Below are 23,905 nucleotides of genomic sequence, written 5' to 3' on the forward strand. Positions count from 1 at the left end.
TATACCTGTGTCCATTTCTCAACTGGTTAAAAATTTATAGAGAGGAGGTAGGTAATGGTAATGCCCACGTCAAAATACCAATCAGAAAATATAAAAGTCTGGATCAAGTTAAATAAGAGATTAAACAAAACAGAATAGCATACACCCCGCCCCCCCTCCCCCTTCTTTCCCTTTACTAAGTCAATAAGACAGCTAGAGATGCCAAGAATTCCAGTTCATAACAGTTCTAAGTTTGGGCTTTCCTGTCATCTTATCACAGAGGGTAGGCAGTTTGGTGGCTTGGAGTGATAAAAATAATGTAACCCCTATAGACAAATTTTAAAATTTCAGCTAGAAGTTATGGTTTTCTTAACCTGATCAATGGAGCAACATGGAATCTTTAGGTAAAAATTTTAAGTTATGTAAACCTACTTAATTCCAAAAAACATTATGAAACAGCTTACAGAGGCAAACAACAAAATGTATATCAACTTAAAATCTTCTACTCTTTTATTACGGTATATTGATCTCCTGCCCTAGTTTAGATACCACAGTGTTTTCAGGTTCATGTTTTTATATGCCTCCCACACCTAGCCATGGAAGTACTAAAAAATATTGAGAAGTCTCAAAAAAAAGAAGCCTACAGTTCCCAAATAAGCATATAAAAAACCCTTTCTATAATGACCCCTATTTGTCACTTCCTTTCCCATCAAACATTCATATTGGAGGCCTATGGTCAACTTCCAATAATCAAAACACAAACATTCATACATTCTGCTTTTTTATTTGCCTATTTGACTTTCCTTCAAATTCTATTATTTAAACAATTTCCTTAAATTATACTCAATCCAAGAAATCACTGCAAAAACATTTGCAGTAAATTTGCCAAAACTTATAGCACTTTTGTAAACATAACCAAATCTTTTTTTTTCCCAAAAAAATCTAATTTCTTCTTCCTGTGCAATTTTCTTTAGTGCTTTACCTCTGTTACATATTTTGGTTATTTACTGAGGTCTAAAGCTATCAGAAAACCTACATGTTCTGGATACGGAAAACATTTTTCCTCTTTGTTTCATACCATTTCCTCTGAGGCCTGTTTGTTTTTATTACTGTTGGTCTATCCAATCCTACCGTTTTCTCTTAACTCTTCTTCTGTCTGGCTGCCCATTCAGTGTCTTGGAACCAATACTGGACAGCTTTGATGTACAACCTTCATATATTTCTTCAACTATTATTATGAAAGCTACAACTCCATAAACATTCCAGACCTATCAGTTAACCACAACTTCTGATTTAACTTCAACTACCTTCTAATGTGGAAGTGTTCCCATTTTAGACAGGTAAGTAAAACTAAAACTCGAAGTCCAAGGAAAAAACATCAACATACAGAATGTCTGACATTTGGTTCATTTTAAAGCACTTATGAAGTTAAGTTGGCATAAAATTGAAATGATGCCCTTTCGTTTTAAGTTGGCAAGAAAAATATATTCTCTATATACCATTTACTCCTTTGAGAAAAGCAACCCGATACATACCTCTGTAGAAAATGTTTCTTCTGGATTTATCCAAATAACAGAATAAATCCTCATTATTTTATTATTTTTCAAAATAAGACTAAAATGTGCCTTACAGACACCACTGACTCAGTATGCCAAATGGCTTAAGATTTAACTAGATCATTTGCTGAAATTTTAAACTGAGTAAGAGGCTGTAGTTACCTCTTTTTGTAGATGAAGTTTGAAGCAACTGTTTGGCTTTGAGGGAAGTGCGAGGCAAATTTTTCAGCCTTTGCGAAGCTGTTGAAAAATAAGGAACTGTAATATTTGCCTGGAAGTACAAGATAAAGGCTATAGCGTCTATAAACTTGAATGTTTTAATACAAACTTAAAAATTTATCAAAGAACAGAAGCCATAAGGTGCAAATGTTAGAATCCGAGAAGCAAAAGAATTTTAAAGTGATGCTTAGTGTAGTAAGTTGGAAAGAAAAGGGGAAAGAACATAAACTTTAAAAGAGTTTCTTATAGATGAGAAAATCTCCAATATGTCAACTGGTCAAAATATCAAAGAGAAAACAAACCACCACAAACATGCTAGGGATACAAAGAATACAAAGATAAAAGTGATGAACACAAGCACACAGTATAAAGTGCAGCACTTGTTTAACACAAAAAAAGCAGATTTTGGCAAAGCAGTTATTGTTAGATGAATTACCCTAATGTGAAACCATAATCTGCATACTCAAAAAGAAGAAAACTCAGAACCCAGCAGGTCCTTGGGGAGTCACAATCTAGTAGCTTTAATATGTTCAATATCATCTTGTAGAGTACAACTAATTTTTTACCTCAGACTTTGGATATCTAAGCACCATATCTAAGCTGTGCACATTATGTATGCAGGTGGGGAGCACTGTATGTAATGTTGGTGTGGGTTGAGGGATTTGGAGGAGTCAGACCATCTACCTTTTAAAGTTTTCCATGAGGAAAGCTAAGCTTTCTTCCAAACTCCTAATCTATTAACTGCACTGAAACTCAAAATTAGCAGGTAAGCAGCAGCTCAGGGGCATCCAAAATAAAGTGGTTCCAATTTCCCCAATATACAGTTACTATGGCTCTAACAGACTGATGAGTCTCACACCTACCAGTGTATTTAAGTGGTTCTAAAACATTTTAGTTACTCTACTGAAAGTCAGATTTCATATACCTTTAGTGTTTATGTGCAAAAAAAGAGAGCTCTCGTCAGTCTAAATCTAGGCAGATTGCATAAACGTTATTGGGCTGATAAAGGGATACTTGACACATTATCAGAAAGAAGTAAGATTTCTTGGCCAGGTGAGGTGGCTCATGCCTATAATCCCAGCACTTACAGTCCTTCAGGAGGCCAAGGCAGGAGGATTCGCTTGAGCCCAGCCTGGGCAGCATAGGGAGACTCCATCTACACACACACACACCCACAGACACACACACACATAAATAAGCCAGGCATGGTGCTGTGCCTGTGGTCACAGCTATTCGGGAGGCTGAGGTGGGAGGAGTGCTTGAGCCCAGGAGGTTGAGGCTGCAGTAAGCTGTGATTGCACCACTGCACTCCATTCAGCATGGTCGATGAAGGTTCTGCCATAATTTTTGTATTAATGTTTGTATTTTTAGTAGAGACAGGGTTTCACCATATTGGCCAGGCTGGTCTGGAACTCTTGACCTCAAGTGATCCGCCCGCCTTGGCATCCCGAAGTGCTAGAATTACACGCATGAGCCACTGCGCCTAGCCAATGGGTTATCTTACTTCTATTGCACAAAAATACAGGTTACTATCAGAGTATTTTTCATCTACATATATATTCATACATGTTTTCAACCATTTATATTTTTATTCATCCACTCACTTGTTCCTGTTTTTCATTCATTCAAATAGTTTAATATCTGCTTTATTCCAGATACTGTTTTAGGTATAATGTATTCAGTAGGCAACTAGATGGATACAGTTCCTACTCTCATGAAACTAATATTCTAGGAAAGGGGAGATAGACAATGAGGCAGTAAAATATATGGCCTGCCAGATAGTGATAGCTGCTAAGGAGAAAATTAAGTAGAAAAGAGGGACAGGAAGTAGGCAATTTAAGTTGCAATTACAAATAGAGTGATCAGGAAAGATTTCCCTAAGATGACATTTGCATAGCAATCTGAAAAAGGATAGGAAGTAAGCTACATAGATATGTGGGGAAAGCATTTCAGATAGAGGGAAAAAGATACTGAGATAGGACCATGCCTTGTGTGTTTGAAGAACAGAACGTAGGCCAGTTGTTGGGTGGCATCAATGAGGGCAAAATGTAACCATTTGAACATACACTACAGTCCACACCACAGTCCACACTATTAACCATTAAAAAAGTTTATTAAGGATTCAATATTAAATAATGTCTATAATGAACTCGTCTGGAAAGATCCTATTTGAATTAATAGCTACGGTGACTCCAATGGACCCTACCCCTATTTATCCCTCAAGTTTCACGTATGATTGTAATTAACAACGGTTATCTACAGACAAGCAAAAACTGAACTGGGAATCTGAAGAATCAGATTACACACAGAACCAGGCAGTAAACTCTAAATTCACTTGATACAGAAAGAATGAAATGAATGATTTTCCTAAAATACCACAGTCATATAACGTTACTCAAATAACAAAAATCCAATGTTATTCTGAATTATCTTAATTTGATCAGTTTTCTAAGACAAAATTATTTTTAAATGACAAAGTGTAGTAGTTTAAGTGAAACTTCGAATCTTTCTAACAATAGAGTTCAGTGTGTTAGCTGTTTGAAAATATTTATGGTTTAAAACTTTCCTTGGTTATTTTAATATTTACATAATTCCACTTCAGCAATAACCTACTGTGAGAAGCAAAGATGCTAGTGCAAAATAATTATTGTTTCATGCTGCCATTATAATGTCTTCCTCCACAAACCAGCTCCTTAAAAAAATCTCTTTTCTGTTAAAACACCACTGTCCAAGTCATTCTAGCTCAAATTTTTCTTATTTTAAATTCCATTTATTAATCTCTGGTCATTTCTTAAATGTATTGCTTCCTTTACATTCCTGATGTCTCCTAAATAACCAAATTCAGGCCTTCATCACACCCTATTTCTGGATTCCAATCGGTGTTTTCATGGTCTCCCTATATTTAATCCTTTTCACTCTATTCATGTACATCAAGGGAAGGGTGGTGAAAGTGCTGCTCACCTCCCCAAGAGTAGGCAATAAGTGGCTGTATTGCCTGTAGGCAATTTAGAAACAAAAATACAACCAAGTTGGTCTGCTTTCTATTATCATCATGCCCCAGTAATAACAAACATCAGTTATAAAAGCACTCCTCCCTGAAAAAAAAAGTTGGTCTAAGCTATAAACAACTGTTGAGTTTTAATAACATATATGTAAGCTTTAAATAAGCACATTTTATGACTTATGCTTTAATAAATACCATACTTCATGTAAGAGTTAATTAGGAAAGCTCCCAATTACAGTCTTCTACTTATAGTCTCCCCTGATACAGGTGGATTTGGCTATACATGTTCCTTTCAAGAGAAAGTTGGTAGCAATCTGAAATTATTCAAGCTCACTTCAGCGAAGTGTGTGCCTCCAGCCCTGTGGTACAATATATTATTATATTTAAGCACATTAGAAATAAACAATGGTACAGTGAATTTTAAAAGGGAAATGAAAGGATTTGGAGTTGCCTCAATTCTGTCATTGTATGGGATTTTGAGCTTGTGTTTAAAATATTTTAACTGCCAAGACATTGAAAAATCATTAGACTTGATCCCTCAAAACTAAAGGCATGGAAAGTATGGCAATTTCTGGAATTTACTGGAGAATGGAATTTTAAGATTCTCTGCTGAACTTATCCTTATGTAGAAGATTTTCTCTGTGTAGCAGTTGCTTCATGAAAAAAACTTTCAAAATTAAAATTTAAAGATAGTGTTCTTCCATCAATAGTAGAGATAGATGCAATATTGAAAGATCAATTCTGAAGAAGTTATTAAGTTTTCAAAAACGAAAGCTATACTATTCACCACTATGACAGATCAACATATAAAAACATTTTTCCTTCTTAAAAAAAGATCAATGTAACTTCAAATTATTAACCAATTGTCTTTTTTGTATTATAATGGTGATTTTATTATTTATTTTTTACTGACAGTTATAAAATACAATTTCAAGAGAAGAGTATTTTCACTGTCTGCATTTTTTCCTGGCCATTAGTACTATAATTCATTTCATTTCATGGTAACTGAACATGATTTTTCATATACAGGAGGATGTTAAAAATTAGCTTCTCTAGGTGCTAAATACTAAGCAAGCATAGCCTCTGTGAGTGAAGATTAATTATTACTAGGTAAAATATCCCATTGTCCCATATCCTCATTTTTGTTTAAATCTTTTATTGCTTACAAGTTTTGATTTAGAGTCATTTGGGAGGCCGAGGTGGGAGGACCACTTAAGATGAGGAGTTCGAGACCAGCCTAGCCAACATGGTGAAACCCCATCTCTACTAAAAATACAAAAAATTAGCCGGGCGTGGTGGTGTGCACCTGTAATCCCACCTACTGAGAGGGAGGCTGAGGCAGGGGAATTGCTGGAACCCAGGAGGCGGAGGTTGCAGTAGCTGAGATCACACCACTGTGTTCCAGCCTGACAGACAGAGTCTCAAAAAAAAAAAAAAAAAAAAAAATTCATCCAAATCTCATTATCCTCACTCCCTTACTGCTGTGTCTTCAGATCTTAATTTCTTGCCTAGATTATGCAATAATAGCCTAAGTGGTTTCTAGTCTCACCTCACTGAATCTGTTCTCCACATTGATATTAGAGTGAACTTTCTAAGAAACCACCTTGATTAAAAAACCTACTATAGCTCCTCCCACTAACAGGATGAAATTCAAATCCTATGATATTTTAATACTGCTACAGCCTGTCTTCTCTCTACAGCTATCATCCCTCATGGGATGCTGTACCCACTCCCTTACCCATCATACACCCTACACTTTAGTTATACAAAACCACTATGTTCAGGCTGCCATTCACATGACTTTTCATTACTGATCCCACTGTTGGGAAAACCTGTACCTCCTTTCTTTGTTGGGCAACTCATATAAGCTCCTCCTGGGCTGGTTGAAATATCTTTTAATATCTTTCCTGAAAATCCCATCACACTGCTGAATTTAATGCCTCTCCTCTGTTCCCACAGAGGTTCCTGCCTAACACTCCCTGCTATTGGAGGGCATGGGCTGTTTTATTAACATTTATATTCCCAGCGCTGGAAATAAAACGTATACCCAATAATATCAACTGAATAATTAAGGAACACATAAGTGACTGACCACTGGATAAAATCTAGAACTCTATACTAAGCATTCAAGGTCCACCACGGTCAGGGTCTAACCCACTGGTTCTCAAAGTTGAACATGCCCCCAGAATCAGCTGAGATGCTTCTAAAATATAGAATCTGGGTCCCTATCCCAAGTGCATTCAATCAAAATTTCCAGGGGGAAAGGCCTGAAAAACTACTTTTATAAAGTGTCCTTGTGATTAGATAACTGAGCCAACATCATTGCACTACTTAAATAGATGTTCTATAAATGTTTCATTCATTCTTAGATTAGCACATTACACATATTAATCATGACTTATTTGTTTCAATTTGTGTTTCAAAATTATGTATAATTCAAGTGTAATCTACTAGTGTTTTGGTAGTAAGTGAAATCTGGATGGGAATTCCTTCCTCATGGGTCTCATAACAGGATGGCTATGCATAAGCTGACAACTGCTCTGGACACTCGTCCTTCTTTCTTCAGTAAGAGGTCCAAAGTAGAATGTTGATCCTATATGCATTTTCTCTGGAGTATAACTCTGTATTCCATGCAAAAATATTCTTCTGTCTGGTTAAATGTAAGCAAATGGATAATATTACACTGAATTACTTTACTCTTCTATGATAATTCACAAAATACTTAGTTAATCTCAAATCATGGTCTGATAGTCATTCAAGAATGTTTTCCAAGATGTACTCATTTGTAATTAGGTCAGCAAGATCTCATCCAAACAATGAGGAAGAGGAAAATAGACTCAGGGAGGAGCTGGGAAAAGGGAGAAATCTGGCCTTGCTTTTACCATCTCCCTAGTTATATGGCCTTGTACAATTCATATAATTTATATGGATCTCTGCTCCCTTTCTGTAAAAATAAATGATTTGTGAGGTTTAAATGAAAGAATACACCTAAACATATACAAAAAAATAAAATTTGATTATTATTTTTCAAATCAGTAGATTGTGTTGGGTTTTTCTCCCTTCCCTCATTTCTCAACCAATTATTCCTATGACTTTCTGGAAACTAAACTTTCTGCTAAACCTGTGCTCTAACAGTCTTAGAAAGCAAGGCATTAGCCTTTTGAAAAACCGTCTCTCACAAACATTCCTTCCTTTAATTGACGAAACTAAGAAACTGACATGTATCCATGAACTCTGCAATGCTCTGGTTTTCTTAGACTTTTTAAGTTGTATTTTCCAGATACAAAAGTCAAAAATTGGTAATAGTTATAAAAATGAAAATACATTAGAACTCTCATAAATCTCATATTTGAATGCCAGCATCCACAATAATGCAGCCACAGCAAATAAGCATATAAAAGTAGTGATTGGCATAGTAACAAGGCAAAAGAAGTGATCCCTTAGGTGGAAGTAACAGCAACCTTGCAAAGTTAGGTTCATGCAGACCAGCAAGTAAGAACCAAAGCTTTACCACTTAAGAGCTGAAAAAATAAATACTTAAAACAAAATGCAACATCTGTTACACTAACAACTGAAGTTTACACAAAAAATACAAAATACCAATTCATGTACAAAGTATATAAAGCTTATTATAATTGTACAAATTATATATCAAAATAAAGACTATTATGAAAACCATATATACTAATTAAAAGAATGCTTACGTATATATTTCATGTATCAAATATATAGGAAATTTCAAGATAAATCGATAACACTTTTTTTGCTTCATATTAAACTACTACAAAGTCTTAAATATTTTAAAGTAAACTATACTAAGTTTTAAACTTGCTAATATTTTGAATTTACTACTTTCCAAATACATTTTTGAGAACAGTATAATTCTATACCAAAATAAATATGACATTTTAATTATAAGCTTTACTACAGCCACAAATATAGAAATAAACAAGTAAATACAATTGAAAAAAAAAAAAAACATGGTACCTTACTTTCTCTTCTGCCTATGTATTCAAGTATTGAAATACACCATTACCAAACTGCATACATATTTTCCACTTAAAAGTAAATCAATGATTGGAATCCCATTGTGTTTTCCCTATATATATTTCTTAATTATCAACTTCTGAGGAAAAAAGGAAAAGTAATTCACCTACAGAAAAAAAAAAAAAACTATAGGGTATCAGCAGGTGATTATAATTACACAATGGTAATTCTACCATTAGAGAAGGCAAGCAATCACTGTTAAGTTTAAGACACAGACAATGCATTACTTCTAAGCACATTTTTATCCTAGGTTCCCAACCTTTTCTTTTTTCTTCTGTTTTTGTAAAAAATTATTTTTCATTTCCATAAAGCTTTGACATGCTAGAATAGTTCAAATATAGAGCACGTATGAGGGGATGAGGTAAAGAGGATAGCGATATAGCTAGTTTTAGAAAGTATCCGGGCCAGGTGCGGTGGCTCAAGCCTGTAATCCCAGCACTTTGGGAGGCCCAGGCGGACGGATCACGAGGTCAGGAGATCGAGATCATCCTGGCTAACACGGTGAAACCCCGTCTCTACTAAAAATGCAAAAAATTAGACGGGCGTGGGGACGGGCGCCTGTAGTCCCAGCTACTTGGGAGGCTGTGGCAGGAGAATGGTGTGAACCTGGGAGGCGGAGCTTGCAGTGAGCCGAGATAGCACCACTGCACTCCAATCTGGGCGACTGAGTGACTCCATCTCAAAAAAAAAAAAAAAAAGAAAGTATCCGGGTTGCCGTTTGGACATGTATCATGTAAAGTTTTGAGAAATTCACAATGTAACAATTCAAACTAAACATGACAGCATCTTTGAAAGCCAAGTACAAACATTGTTTTGGATCATCTGTTCATATGCTGTAAAAGCATGGCTTATAATGTATGTAAGTTTTATTATTTAACCTTCATGATTTACTATTTTTCTTTCCTGTTACATTAACATTGTGGGTGTTTTTTTGCATCAGCCAAATGTGTCAGGGGAAAAAAGCAGCCAGAAACAGGATATTCTAAAGTGTCAAATTAAGTTAATCTGTATCACTCACCATTTTGAAGATAAAGCTCAAATTCTATCCTTCCTTTCATTTTAAGTGTTTTGTGAATTCCTGTTTTCTATGCTATTTATTAGTACCACAGTGAGTATTATAATCGCACTGTCAATTACAGAGTTCACAGTATCATATAAGACTTGGAGTACTAAGCTTAAAATGTAATTTGCTACAAAAACAGGTTTTAGCATATATCTAGCTGAATAAATGTGGTTTACAAATCTCTGGGTAACAATTTTCTACAGTACTTTAAATGTTAGAATTTTAAATCTCAAGAAAAATGGAAATTATATTTCTGGATAATTTTTATATCATGGTCTAAACCACAGATGTGACAAATCTCACTAGGCGAATCTAGACTCTCACCTAGTGAGATCCAATGCTCAAGCTGAATCAACATGGGTTTAAATTCTAACTTGCCACTTGTAAGCTGTATAATCAGAGACAGTTTATTTGGCCATTCAAAGCTTCAATTTCTAATCTGTAAAACATGGTAATAATCATACCTCATTCACAGAATTGTTCTAACGATTAAATAAGATTATGCATCTAAATACAGTATAATAAAAATTTCTGTTATATAAGTAATATATGCACCTGGTACACAAGGAAAATCTGTCAACATATCACAGAAGTCATTTTGATTCAAATATAGTTTTTTTCCTAGCTTGTTTTGTTGTTTTTTTTTCCAATAGACTAGAGTGCAGGAACATGATCATGGCTCACAACAGCTTCAAACTCCCGGGCTCATGCAATCCTACCACCTCGGCCTCTTAAGTAGCTGGGACTATAGGCATGTGACCACCATGCCTAGCTAATTTAAAAAAACGATTTTTTAGAGACCAGCTCAGGCTGGTCTCAAACTCCTGCTAGACTGTTTATTTTTGAGCCACCAAGTAACAACAGCTTAACATGAAGTATATGAAGTCAGCTAAACACAACAGGGCGAAGGAAAAGTGCAAAGAAATTAAATTAGCCGGGCATGGTGGCGCACGCCTGTGGTCCCAGCTACTCAGGAGGCTGAGGTAGGATCACTTGAGCCCAGGAAGGTGAGGCTGCAGTGGGCCATGACTGTGCCACTGCACTCCAGCCTGGTGACAGAGTGAGACTGTCTCAATAAAAAAAAAAGAAAAAAGAAAAAAAAAGATGAAAATGAAAAAAGGGTTAAATACCTTCACATTTTTAATTGTTTAATTAACAAGTTATAAGCAAACAGTCAACTCTTCTTTGTATCACTTCTTCATAGCCTTGAGAAAATGAAAGAACATAACACAGCTTTCACTTCAACCACTGATAGTAATATGCCACAAGGATCTAGGAGAATATGCATCTATTGTGTACCTGTAAGGACCTGAGTGAATAAGCATCCCTTGTGTCCCTACAAGGATCCAAGTGAATATGCATCCTTTGTGTCTCACAGCTCATATACGGGACTGATGTGAGCTGTGAAACACATGGGATGAATACTGAGCATTTATAAAATCATAAAAATAACTGTAATCATTTATTTAAAACTGTTTTGACTACATGCTCAAATCTATCCTAGTTAAAAAGTAATTTATTGAAAGTGTTCCATTCCTTTAAAATCAACTTGTACATTAATGTACACAATGCCCATTTACTCCCACATCACTACTTCTTGGCTCAGTTTGGCTATTTTGTCCTATATGTTCTTACTGTATGATTCTCTCTGATCTTTGTCTATGTTGCACACGTTTCCTTAATTCAACAGTCTCAACCTTTCCTTTCCATCACATTACCTTCAAATCTTTCTTTAAAAATGAAGTTCTATATCTCCTGGAGTATTTAATAAAGATTTAACATGAATTTAACTGTGCCAGTATAGTTACTGTTTTTATTAATGTTTTCTAAGAAAGTTGCTTGGGTTTTCAGTGGTCTATTCCAGGACTATTCCCTCCCTCCTCATCATCCCATCATTTGTATTGTGTAATACTGCAGAATGTGAGGTTTTCAAGGAATGTATATTTTGTGCTATAGTAGAAATGCCTGTATTCATTTAACATACTACTTGCCACAAAATAAAAACTCAAGTATTTATTACAAATAATAGCTGAATAAAAATACTGTCACATTCATGAGTTAGTATCCATCCAATGACCAAAACTTATTAAAAATTATAATCTACATGTGTTGTTTCTACTATAGTTCTAAAATTCACCTTCTCTAAGAGTTTAGTTTTAACTCTAAGAATTTGTTTTCTGAAAGATAATTTAAATAGGTAAGTCCTGACCAATTCTTAAAAAGTGATGATTTCTGGCAATTTATCTCAAATTTTAATCTATGTTATAAGTAGGATAGGATTATGAATTAATTTGGCATACATATTGATTCAACATTGTATTTCTTGGCCAGGCACGGTGGCTCAAGCCTATAATCCCAGCACTTTGGGAGGCTGAGACGGGCGGATCACTAGGTCAGGAGATCGAGACCATCCTGGCTAACATGGTGAAACCCCGTCTCTACTAAAAATACAAAAACTAGTTGGGCAAGGTGGCGGGCGCCTGTAGTCTCAGCTACTCGGGAGGCAGAGGCAGGAGAATGGCGTAAACCCGGGAGGCGGAGCTTGCAGTGAGCTGAGATCCGGCCACTGCACTCCAGTCCGGGCGACAGAGCAAGACTCTGCCTCAAAAAACAAACAAACAAACAAACAAAAAAAAAACATTGTATTTCTTCTTTAAAATAGCCTTAACAGACAAAGAAAATTAAATCAAAACCAGAAATTTTACCTCAACAGATGCAGAAATAAAATGAGATCATCCAAGAGTTCTCCTGGTATACTTTTGTTTTGGTAAGAAAAGAACTTCAACAATCCAACTTTGATAATAGATTTAATATACTGCAGGTTTGAACAATGAATTGATAATATTTTGAGTATGACTCTAAAATTATGTAATAACCAAATAAACTTCTAGATTTTTAAAGTGGAGGTTATTAAAGAAAATTTACATACTAAGGGACATACATTTTTGGACGCTATACTGGTTATTATTTCTAATTCTAATATCTATAAGCAAAAGCTACACCTACTTTAATTGTTACACTTTGCTTATTTTAAAAATTCTGGAGAGACCAGAGTTTTGTATAGACAGATGTACTGGCAGAATCAAGTATCCTACACAGAAAATTTCAAACTGTAATATAACTTTGATTATCATCCAGCAACTAATAAACACTAAATTTTACTACAGCTATGGCTTAAAACAGTTTTTCAGCACAAAACAAATATCTAAAATTTTCATTTCTCTTTAATTGATACAAGAAAGCATAAGAAGGATACTTACTGGCTGAAGCCTGAGGTTGCATGCGAGGTATTCCTCCATTTGGCACTTGAAAATTTGAGTCACTTCTGCTGCTTTTCACTGAGTCAACTTGTGTATTAGATGTTCGAGACAGGTTTGGAAGACTGCGTCTTAGTTTTTCTGCAACAGAATTTTAATTAAAAAAAAATCATATTCTTTCAGATGGAGAAAATTAAAATATTAACTAGCATTCAGAAATCAAATTGTTTATCAAACATTCTGTTCATTTTATATAAGAAAACAGGAAGGACTTGTCTTATTAAAAAGCAAACAACTCAATCTAGGATCCGTAAGTGGGTAGAATATGAGAACCCTTAAAGATAACCACAAATTATATATTTAAATCAAAATCTAAATACAGGTAAACTTCATAAAAAAATGAAGCAAAAACAACCAAGTAGAATGAAATTCACTTTCTATTTTTGTAATGAATCACTATTAATAAAATAGTAAACCTGACTAAACTCTTGATTTACTTATCTGGAATACAAAAACTTGGCAAAAATTTTATTACTTTCATAGTGAAATATAAAGGAAACTTTTTTTTTTTAATCTAGAAACTTTTTTTTTTTTTTGAAAACAGGGTCTCACTCTGTTGCCCAGACTGGAGTGTAATGGTGTGATCATCACTCACTGTAGCTTTGAACTCCTGGGCTCAACCAATCCTCCAGCCTCAGCCTCCCAAGTCACTAGGACTACAGATGTGCACCACCATGCCCAGCTACTTTTGAAGAGTTTTTCCTAGAGATGGAGTCTTGCTATGTTGCACAGGCTAGCAGAAACTGTCTAATTATCAGTAAAATCTGTTTTACCTTCATTTTTAACATTGCTTGTCTGTAAATCTGTGGGATGGCCTTGAAGTGAAAGGCGAGGTTGCTGTAAGCGGCTAATCATAGGCTGTGGGGACACTCTACTATATTCTATTCCCCGAGCAGGAGATCGTGAACGAGGTGAATTTCTGGGTGACTGCTTGGGTGACGGTCGAGGTGAATTGCGTGGTGATGGTGAAAACCTGTTAACAGCAGGGTATACTGCATGATGCATATTGTCATCTTCATCATCTAAACTTTGTGCATCAAGTTCCTGATCACTAAAAGTACCCCGTCTTGTAGAATTGCAAGATGAACCAGAACTGCGCCGAGACGTGGTGGCTGCATATTCTTGCCGGAGACCTGGCAACAATGAATGTTATTTAAATTATATTTTTAAACATTTAAATATTTTTAAAATTTAAAGTAAAAGGTTATCACTAAGAAATTCAAAGAGGGTGTTGAGTGTAAAAGAAAATTCCCTTTCTGCTTTTAGACTTATATAGGCTTATATGCCCATATAAGGAGAAATAAATCACATCTGAAGGTTATTTTTAAATTGAATGAAATCCCATAAACCAATGCCCAATTTCCAGATTTCTTCTTAAAGCTGAAATCTGTCTCACATGGTAGAATCATAAATTTAAAAATATTTCTACCCCTAAAGATAGTAATCCAAATTTGAGACTAATATCGAGGGGAAACAATTACCATCCAATCAGTGGAAAAAGAATATGTATGTGAGTAAATAAAACTACTTGGATACTTAATTACTAAAATAATCTTACTCACGAAGATGATAAAGTACCAAAGAAACTTCTAGCCCACTTATAGGAATCCAGTACTTGGGCACAAACAAAATCTTGATTGCTTCACTACCCAAGAGACTTCCATTTTTATTGTTTTAAGTTTGTTTTCAAGCTTAAATTCTAAGTCTTCAAGTAAGAATTTTCAAAGAATTCTCTTATATAGCTTGATACCTTCGAAAACACCCAAGCAACCTTGGGAGCCCTTCAAATAGTACAGATGCTTTTAGAACAACAGAAAAAAAGTTGATACGTAACATAGTCAATAAAGAAACAAACTCCAATGCAAACGTATAAAATTTAGGTAATATTCTGAGCACATCCTGCTAACTATTAGCACTCCAGTCAAAAAGATCTGTTATAAAGTGGTATTCAAATCCTTAAGTCATGTATTCACACACAGAAAGTGCTATCAACATGGTTCATCAAACTAGTGGATGAGAATCACCCTAGGGTATCTTCAAAACTACAAATTCCTAGAGTCCACTCAGCCCTTCAGTCAGTTTGGGAACCAAAATAGTGACCAACAAGTTACTTAGTGTCTAGTTATAGCCAACATGGCACTAAAGTCACCTAACAAAAGACAACAGACCAATGAAAACAGCACTGTTAGCAAAGAAAAACCCACTTCCCGATGTAGGCTCTCCTAACAAGGGGATCCTAAGGAAATCACAAGCACTATGCATTTGTCATCTAAAAATGAAGGACCTTGACCAGGCAACTGCCCAAATCTGTAGTTCTACATTTCTAATCATTACAAAAGACAATGCTGTAAAAAGGAAAATCACCTCTAAGAAAAAAAAAAAGCTGTAGTTTTCAAGAAGTATCACATATATTTTTATTACTATTTTTATTCACCAGGAAAATAAATATTCATGCATGTGGATGGTTTAGAAAAAATTATTAGAGACTAAAATTTCTATTGTTACCAAAACACAATACAAAACCAAAGCAAAGAGCTGGTTGAGCTTCTAACAAAATACTAGGATCTAAAAAGCCAGGGTTCAAATAAATGAGATAACTTACTCTATTAGGCAACATTCTTTATTTTTTCACATTCACAACAATAACCAGCCCCTAACCAGCTGAAAATACCACCGTCTCAGTGAGGAGTTAATTAAAATTACAGAAGAAAAGAGTACTCTGCTATTAGGTTGTAGGGCTAAATAAAGCAAGCACTAAGTCCTTCTATCTTCCTAGGGGTAGCTGTATGGAAATGGGAAGTGAATCAGCAGAATAAGAAACACTTTAGTTTCTTAATAAATGCTACAGCTTGATAAAGCTTACCACATATTTAAAGAGAACCTATTATATATACGGACAACAGAACGTTTTTGAACTAAACCGTAGCAATGCTCCATTACCCTCGGCCAACTGTCAAGACTTGTCAAAATATGTATTTCAAGGATTCTTTTCACTGTAAAGGTTAAAGAAATTACTTCAGAGAGATTTCTTACTTCATAGTTATGCAGATGGCATCTTCTAATGAAATACACTGGCAAGAATAACTACCTTCAGATGAGTACCAGGGCAAGCAGCCATGAACCCTTTAAAAAGTATTAAAAATTTTGTGCATATGTACATTTTGGTGATAAAAGGAGTTATAATTTTTATAGGATTCGCAAAGGTATCTGTGACCTAAAAAGTTTTCATGGTTCACTCTGCAAAGCACCATCGCATGCTTCATTTAATTTAATGTCACAATTCCATGTTCTCCTAAAGGTCTTTTTTATAGTTTACACCATGTATTCTCAAGTGAGGAGATATTTACTCCTAAGAGGGCAAAAATTGGTTCTTGGGGTGTGAAAAAATTCCTAGATGTCATAATTGCATACTGCCCTCATAATACTTAGTATATCTTGTGGTATTAAGATTTCATGGGGAGTGTGGGTGAAAAGGACAAAAGAGTTTTTAACAAGGCTCCTTAGGGGAGCAACTAAAAAGAAAAAAATTGAGAAATGCTGGTTTACACTAAAAACACAAAGGGTAATAGATAACAATTACAAGAGTAAGTGCCAGTGCAGAGTAACATGCAGGGTATGAAAACCAGTCATAGAAGCAGAGCTGCATAAATACTATTCTTTGTCCCTCACACAGCATAACTGCTCTATGAAAAAATGGACTCTGAAAACACGTTGATGAATAAACATGTACATATGTCGACTAAGCCTCTGAAATGTCTACTACAACATTTCTACTTTCACTACATTACTATCCTCACAACACTTTAAGACATATTCAATATACAAAAAAATTATGCAATAGTAAAAAACCTCAACTCTTAAAAATTAGAATACTTACTTTCTTCCTGCATCCGGGCTAGAATCTGTACATCAGTTACATCATTTAGCTTATAATTGGATCCAATTGAATCTTCATCTAATTCTGAAGCACTTAACTCACTATCTATAGAGGACTGAGGACTGAGTGGAGGATTTCTGTCTGAGCTTTTCAAGTTACCTTTAAAAAAAGAAAAAAATTCAAACTTTGGTAAAGCAACTATTGAATAAATGCCTACTGTAACTAACTTGATATTATATCTTTTAATTCATTCTTGTTCTGCCTTTTCTGCTTAAAAAATTCCCTGAAATTAGAAATTGACTTCATTAAGAAAAATGAGGGCTACTGAGACTCCTTTATATGCTATGGCATAAACATATTTTCATCTAAGTATAACTTATCTATTCTCTTATGTAACAATTCAGCTTTCAACACAGTGCCTGGCAAGTAATTGGTGTTCAATAACTATATGTTAAGGATTTCAACTTGCACAAGATAGCCAATGAAACTGCTCTATAAATAGATGAGTTTATGATGTAGTGTTTTCTTCACTCGAATTCACAGTCATTAACAAACACCATCATCTTTTCTCTCATTTTTCTAAATGAGAAAACTATAATTTGAATAAAATTAGATTCCTTAGAGATTTTAGGAACAAAGACCATGAGGCTTGTTTCTCCTACATTATGCCATGTTTATAAAACTTCTTTGCCAAATTAGTAATGGGGATCTAAGGATTTCTCTGAAGTTTAGTAGTGAAGCACGAAAGATGTGATGAAAAAAAAAAAAGACTAGATTTTTAAAAAGTACTTTATCATTCTAAACCAAGACAGAAAACAGACCAGAGGGATAAAGAATACACACATCCAAAAAAAGTCTAACTTGTTTCTAATGAAATATTTTCATCAGATCACCAACTTTTACTAAATAATAAAACCCCAACACTGCGACTAATATTTCTATTACAGATTTATCTGAAACACTTGTTTTCCATTATTCTTCACCATAACAGTCAGCTCCAACATGAAAAGCATGTAAGGAGAGCAAGAAGAGTACAAAATAATTAATCTTTATACTATCAATGAAAGAAGAGCAGAGTGCACATGATATTAAAAGTACTACAAGGTCAGGCTCAAATAATGCCTGAACGAAATTACCTATTTTAAACAAATGTTGCAGCTTAAATTTTTTAACATGGTATCATCATAGGTGAAGTAAGTAGCAAGTAACAACCTATATACTAAGCAAAGAGCAGGATCATTAGACTAGGGAGTGCAGAGGTCAAAATTTGAGGTGGTTAACCTTAATTTTTAAGGAAGTTATAATAATCAGCCATAAAAACAGCTTTAGCGACAATAAAAGTAAATGAATGGGTGAATTCGTGAAGAGTAGGCTACACACTAACAGTCTCACACAAAGAACCAGCGCAGAACATTCTTTCCCTGGCTGATAGAAATCTGGCCTTCTCACATCATTTACTGCCCCTCTCACTCTTTTGGTACACTCACCCCTAACCTCATACTATTATTTAGCTATAGTATCAAAATTTATTAAAATTCCTATAAAGAGGTTTTAACTCTGGAGTTTTTACAACCCAAGTAGGCTGTTCAATAAGGATCTATTGATTAAAAGAATCATGTTTGTAACCCATTTAATTAAGCCAGACTCAACAACTTTTAGGTACATGCTAAAAAAAATTTTATGTATTTTACACACTGGCTTATGTGTGCCTGATATAGTACCTGGTGCTAAGTTGCTCCTCAATGATATTTTCTTTAACCAGTTAAAAGTTTCATAAGTAAAATGAACTCGAACTACAGATGAATGTTATTTTCTGATACAGTGCAGTAAACTAAAAAACAGTCCTTAATAGCTCCATATCATTTTCTCCTTACCTGAATTTCCAGGAAGTATAAGCTGTTTGACTACAGGAGGTCGCACTGGTGTTGAGGATGGAGAATTGAAGCCACTGCTGTATGGGCTACTGGCATTTGGACTGTAAGGACTTGTATAACTCATAGAGTTGAAAGGATTATTATATAAATTCTGCCTCTTGAGAGCTGCATTAATGAGAAGGGGAAAATCAAATTTAATAACTGAGAAAAAGTTAACATTTCATTTCATAAGTTTTCCTATTAGAAAATTAAATCATTATCTATCTCAATTTAAATGAAGAAATATTCTTATGGTAGTGGGAGAAAAATATAATAATCCCAACAAATTGTTTCTATTATCTTAAATTGTGTATGCAAATAAAACCGTAGCCACACCAAACAACAAAAATAATGCAGGAAAAGTAACTCCTAAACAGATTATTGGCCACTTAATTCACTTCAACCATGTTGGAAAGTTTATTCTTTGATACTTGCTGTATCAATCCTGAGTGACCTTTAAAAATAAATGGAATATAAAAGCATACTTATGTTTTCTCATTTTTCTGTAACAAATGTATTACTTTTTATTTTAAAAAATATTCTTTGGGCCAGGCATGGTGGCTCACGCCTGTAATCCCAGCACTTTGGGAGGCTGAGGTGGGTGGATTACTCGAGGTCAGGAGTTTGAGACCAGCCTGGCCAAAATGGTGAAACCCTGTCTCTACTAAAAAAAAAATAAAATAAATACAAAAATTAGCCAGGCATGGTGGTGCGTGCTACTTGGGAGGCTGAGGCAGGAAAATCACTTGAACTTGGGAGGCAGAGGTTGCAGTGAGCAGGCAGAGGTTGCAGTGAGCAGAGATCGTGCCACCGCACTACAGCCTGGGCGACAGAGTGAGACTCGTCTTGAAAAAAAATATATATATTTTTTGGAGATATGTGATCTTACCATGTTGCCCAGACTGGTCTCAAACTCCTGGCCTCAAGTGATCCCCCCATCTTGGCCTCCCGAAGTGCTAGGATTACAGAGGTGAGACACTGCACTCAACCTATGACTTTTTTAATAAGCTAAGAAATAAGTTGTTTAAATAGCCTTTGCAAAGTTTGGATTTTCTTTTTTAAAGCAACACCGACTATTATGAAGCCAGTTTAAGGTCAAGACATGGGAAATCCTTAAAAAAAAAAAAAAAAAAAGCCAACCTGACTAGTTCTGTCAAAAAAAGAAAAAAAACTGTGCTATGCATATACAATTAAATAAATAGTAGAACAGTAGGACTAAGATATCAAATGCACATATTTAAAAAATTAACACTTAAAATACTATTTCTTCCTTCAATCTTTTTTTTTTTTTTGAGACAAATTTCGCTGTCACCCAGGCTGGAGCGCAGTGGCGTGATTTCAGCTCACTATAACTTCTGCCTCTTAGGCTTAAGTGATTCTTGTGCCTCAGCCTCCCAAAGAGCTGAGATTACAGGCATGTGCCACCACGCCTGGATAATTTTTTGTATTTTTAGTAGAGACAAGGTTTTGCCATCCAGGCTGGTCTCGAAATTCTAAGCTCAGGTGATCCGCCTGCCTTGGCCTCCCAAAGTGCTAGGATTACAGGCGTGAGTCACCGTGCCCAGGCCCTTCCTTCATATTTTAACATCCACAGCTTATTCAATATTTATGAGCACTGGTAAGAGCACTTTATAGAATATACACAATAAATATGATATGGTGCTCTCTCTTAAGAGGCTTGCAGCCAAGTAGCACAGGCAGAGACAATAAAAATTGCAAGGCAAAATGAAATGAGTACTATCATAAAGGTCCAAAGGGCAATGGAAAGGAAGAGTTAGGATAATTCATTACAACTGAGAGAAACTGGGTAAGGCTTTTTGGAAGGAGATGCACTGAAGCAGTCTTGAGACGATGAGCAGTAACTTGATTTGATGCTGAAAGTATGGAAAGTATGTGCTTTACCCAGACCCTCAGAAGTCTGAAACCTATGTAGTAGGTTTCTAAACCTATTTAGTAGCAGTGACAAAACTATCAGTGATTTTATCAAGCGTGATATGATCCGATCAGTGTTAAGGAAAAAAAATGACGGAAATCTTGATGTTAAATAAGTTAGACTGAACTAGGTGGTACACGGTGACTAGAAAAAAGGAAAAAAAGAACAAAAGGATAGATACTAAAAACTGGAAAGGATTGCTAAAGAAAAGAAATCAGTGGAATGAAATGTCTGGTTTGCCTAATGGTAGAAGAGTGGTTTTGGGGAGGAGGAACATATGTTTTCTGTTAAGACAGTGCAGTAATTTGGACCATGTAGTTTTGTACATATTCACCATGAGACAAGACGCAAGACAAAACAATATTTTATATATATTTAGTATGGGGTATGTGGCATGATCTTGGAACTATCAACCTGTACAGAAATACAGTTGCTAAATTCTATCTTTTTCCTCCTCCTCCATCTCCTCTGGAGTTTATTCTCTTTTACTTAGTCATTAATCACTAGCATTCAAAGTTCTGAGCCTTTTTATCTTCTCACTCTATGCCATATTCTTTCTCCTAAAGAATCTCAATCATACAACATCAATTATTATCTCTACACTAAACACTCCTCATTATTTATATTTCTAATCTTAAGTTTTTCTCTGAGTTTCAGACCTATATACATCGCCCATTGAAAGTCTCTCCCCTTGGGTATGGCAAATGTATCTAAGTTAACATATCAGATCAATTCATGATCTTTGCACTAACATCTAATTCTCTTCCAAAGGTCTCTCTTCCAGAATGATCCCAATATTCATCTTGTCGCAGAAGCTGGCAACTTAGAAATCACTACTGATATTCTTGTCCACCATTTCCTCATATTTGGTTCATTCCCTTTTTATTACCATATCCTTTCACCTTTACTACTATGCTTTCTATTCAGCACACACGGTCTATCATTATCAATCCTCCTCAAAAGTATCCTACATTCACTCTTGCCCCTCTCCAACCTACTTTCCATAATAGAATAACCTTTCCAAAATAAAATTGATGACGTCCTTCCTGTCCACATACACTACACCCTTGTAGAAAACGCTTCAATATTTTTCTAGTGCTCTCAAAGTCCACAATTGGCTGGGTACCCAGTGCAGTGGCTCATACCTGTAATCCTAGCACTTTGGGAGGCCAAGGCAGGTGGATCACTTGAGCTCAGGAGTTCGAAACCAGCCTGGCCAACATCATGAAACCTAGTCGCTACTAAAAATAAAAAAATAAAAAAATAAAAAATTAGCTGAGTGTGGTGGCAGGCACCTGTAATCTCAGCTACTCAGGAGGCTGAGGCAGGAGAATCGTTTGAACCCAGGAGGCAGAGGTTGCAGTGAGCCAAAATTGCACCACTGCACTCCAGCCTGGGCAACAGAACAAGACTCTGTCTCCAAATAAAGAAAAAGAATAATGTCCACAATCTTTAACATGGCTTATAAGGCTTTACAAAGTCTGGCTCCTATGTATCTTTCTGGCCTTATCTCACATCTCTCCCTTCCTTACTCTTCTCCAGCGACTTCCTCATATATGTCATGCTTCATCCCACATGGAACCTTTGTACATGACTTTCTTTTTATCTGGAATGCTCTACTCCATCTCTTTTTTTTGAGACGGAGTTTTACTCTTGTTGCCCAGGCTGGAGTGCAATGGCACAATCTTGGCTCACCACAACCTCCACCTCCTGGATTCAAGCGATTCTCCTGCCTCAGCCTCCTGAGTAGCTGGAATTACAGGCATGCGCCACCACACCTGGTTAATTTTGTATTTTTAGTAGAGACAGGGTTTCTCCATGTTGGTCAGGCTGGTCTTGAACTCCCAACCTCAGGTGATCCACCCATCCTGACTTCCCAAAGTGCTGGGATTACACGTGTAAGCCACCGCGCCCGGCCCCATCTCTTTCTTAGCACACTTAAATTTAATTCTTAGCACACTTAAATTGTTCTGAATCTTAAGGTTTCAGGTCAAACATCATTTCCTAAGGGAAAATTCCTATTTCTCAAAGCACTATACCTTTATTATATATATATATCACTAAAAAGATTATTTGTAGTATGTTTCCCCTACTAGATGATAAAACTCCATTAAGTGCCAGTACAATGTTCATTTTTCTTTATAAAGCACCCCACCTCCACCCTTTTCCCAAAGCCTGATATTTAACAGGTTTGCATTAAAAATTATTTGAATATATGCACGAATGAATGTGATTCAATACAGGTGATACTAGACACGATATAAACAGATGCAAACACCAATACAGGGATATACATGAGGCAAAAGAGAGACCCGGGGCAACCTAAACTTAAAAGACAGGCACAGAGGAAGCAAAGGGAATGGAAAGTTATTGGTTAACCTGGGTGCAGAATTTCAATATGGGATAATGAAAAAGTTTAGTATAGGATGATTAAAAGTTCTGTTCATCTGGATATGATAGTGACAGTTGCACAGTAACGTGAATGTACTTAATGCCACAGAACTGTACATTTTAAAGGGTGAAAATGGATAATTTTGTATTATATAATTTTATGACAATTTTTAAAATATGGGCGGAAAAGGAAGAACCTTCAATGAAGACTGAAAAGAAAAGAGCAGGGAGGGTAAATGAGGGTTAAAAAGACAATACACTATCAAAAGAAACAAGTGAAGAAAATTTTAGGAAAGAGTGATAGTGCACTGCAGAGAACCTGAGTGTGAAGAAGTAGAAACTGTTCTGTTGCAATATAGTACTTAAGTTCCTAGGAAGTTCTGCCTTACCAAAACAGTGCATTAAAAAAAAAAAGAAAAAATCTCCTTGGGAAATGGGGGACTTACAATTACAAAGTTCAAACTTGTAAAAGCCAAATTTTTTTCCTTTGAGTTTCTTCACCGAATTGGAAAAAACTGCTTTAAAGTTCATATGGAACCAAAAAAGAGCCCACATTGCCAAGACAATCCTAAGTCAAAAGGACAAAGCTGGAGGCGTCACGCTACC

General features: G+C 35.6%; 1 protein-coding gene across 2 annotated transcripts in view; it reads right to left on the reverse strand.

Annotated features, from left to right (window-relative positions):
- Positions 1 to 23,905, reverse strand: part of SLAIN2 (SLAIN motif family member 2) — a 77,559-nt gene that overhangs the window by 23,606 nt on the left and 30,048 nt on the right. The window contains exons 3-7 of one of the 2 annotated variants that reach the window (XM_023224567.2): positions 18,937 to 19,101; positions 17,063 to 17,221; positions 13,959 to 14,318; positions 13,129 to 13,266; positions 1,698 to 1,775 (exon numbers count right to left, since the gene is read on the reverse strand). In XM_023224567.2, the coding sequence (XP_023080335.1) occupies positions 1,698 to 1,775; positions 13,129 to 13,266; positions 13,959 to 14,318; positions 17,063 to 17,221; positions 18,937 to 19,101 (900 nt within the window). The remainder of the gene's footprint in view (positions 1 to 1,697; positions 1,776 to 13,128; positions 13,267 to 13,958; positions 14,319 to 17,062; positions 17,222 to 18,936; positions 19,102 to 23,905) is intronic. The other variant, XM_023224568.1, reaches the window with a different exon arrangement.

This window comes from Piliocolobus tephrosceles, chromosome 3 (genome assembly GCF_002776525.5).
Source record: "Piliocolobus tephrosceles isolate RC106 chromosome 3, ASM277652v3, whole genome shotgun sequence".
Classification (NCBI taxonomy): domain Eukaryota; kingdom Metazoa; phylum Chordata; class Mammalia; order Primates; family Cercopithecidae; genus Piliocolobus; species Piliocolobus tephrosceles.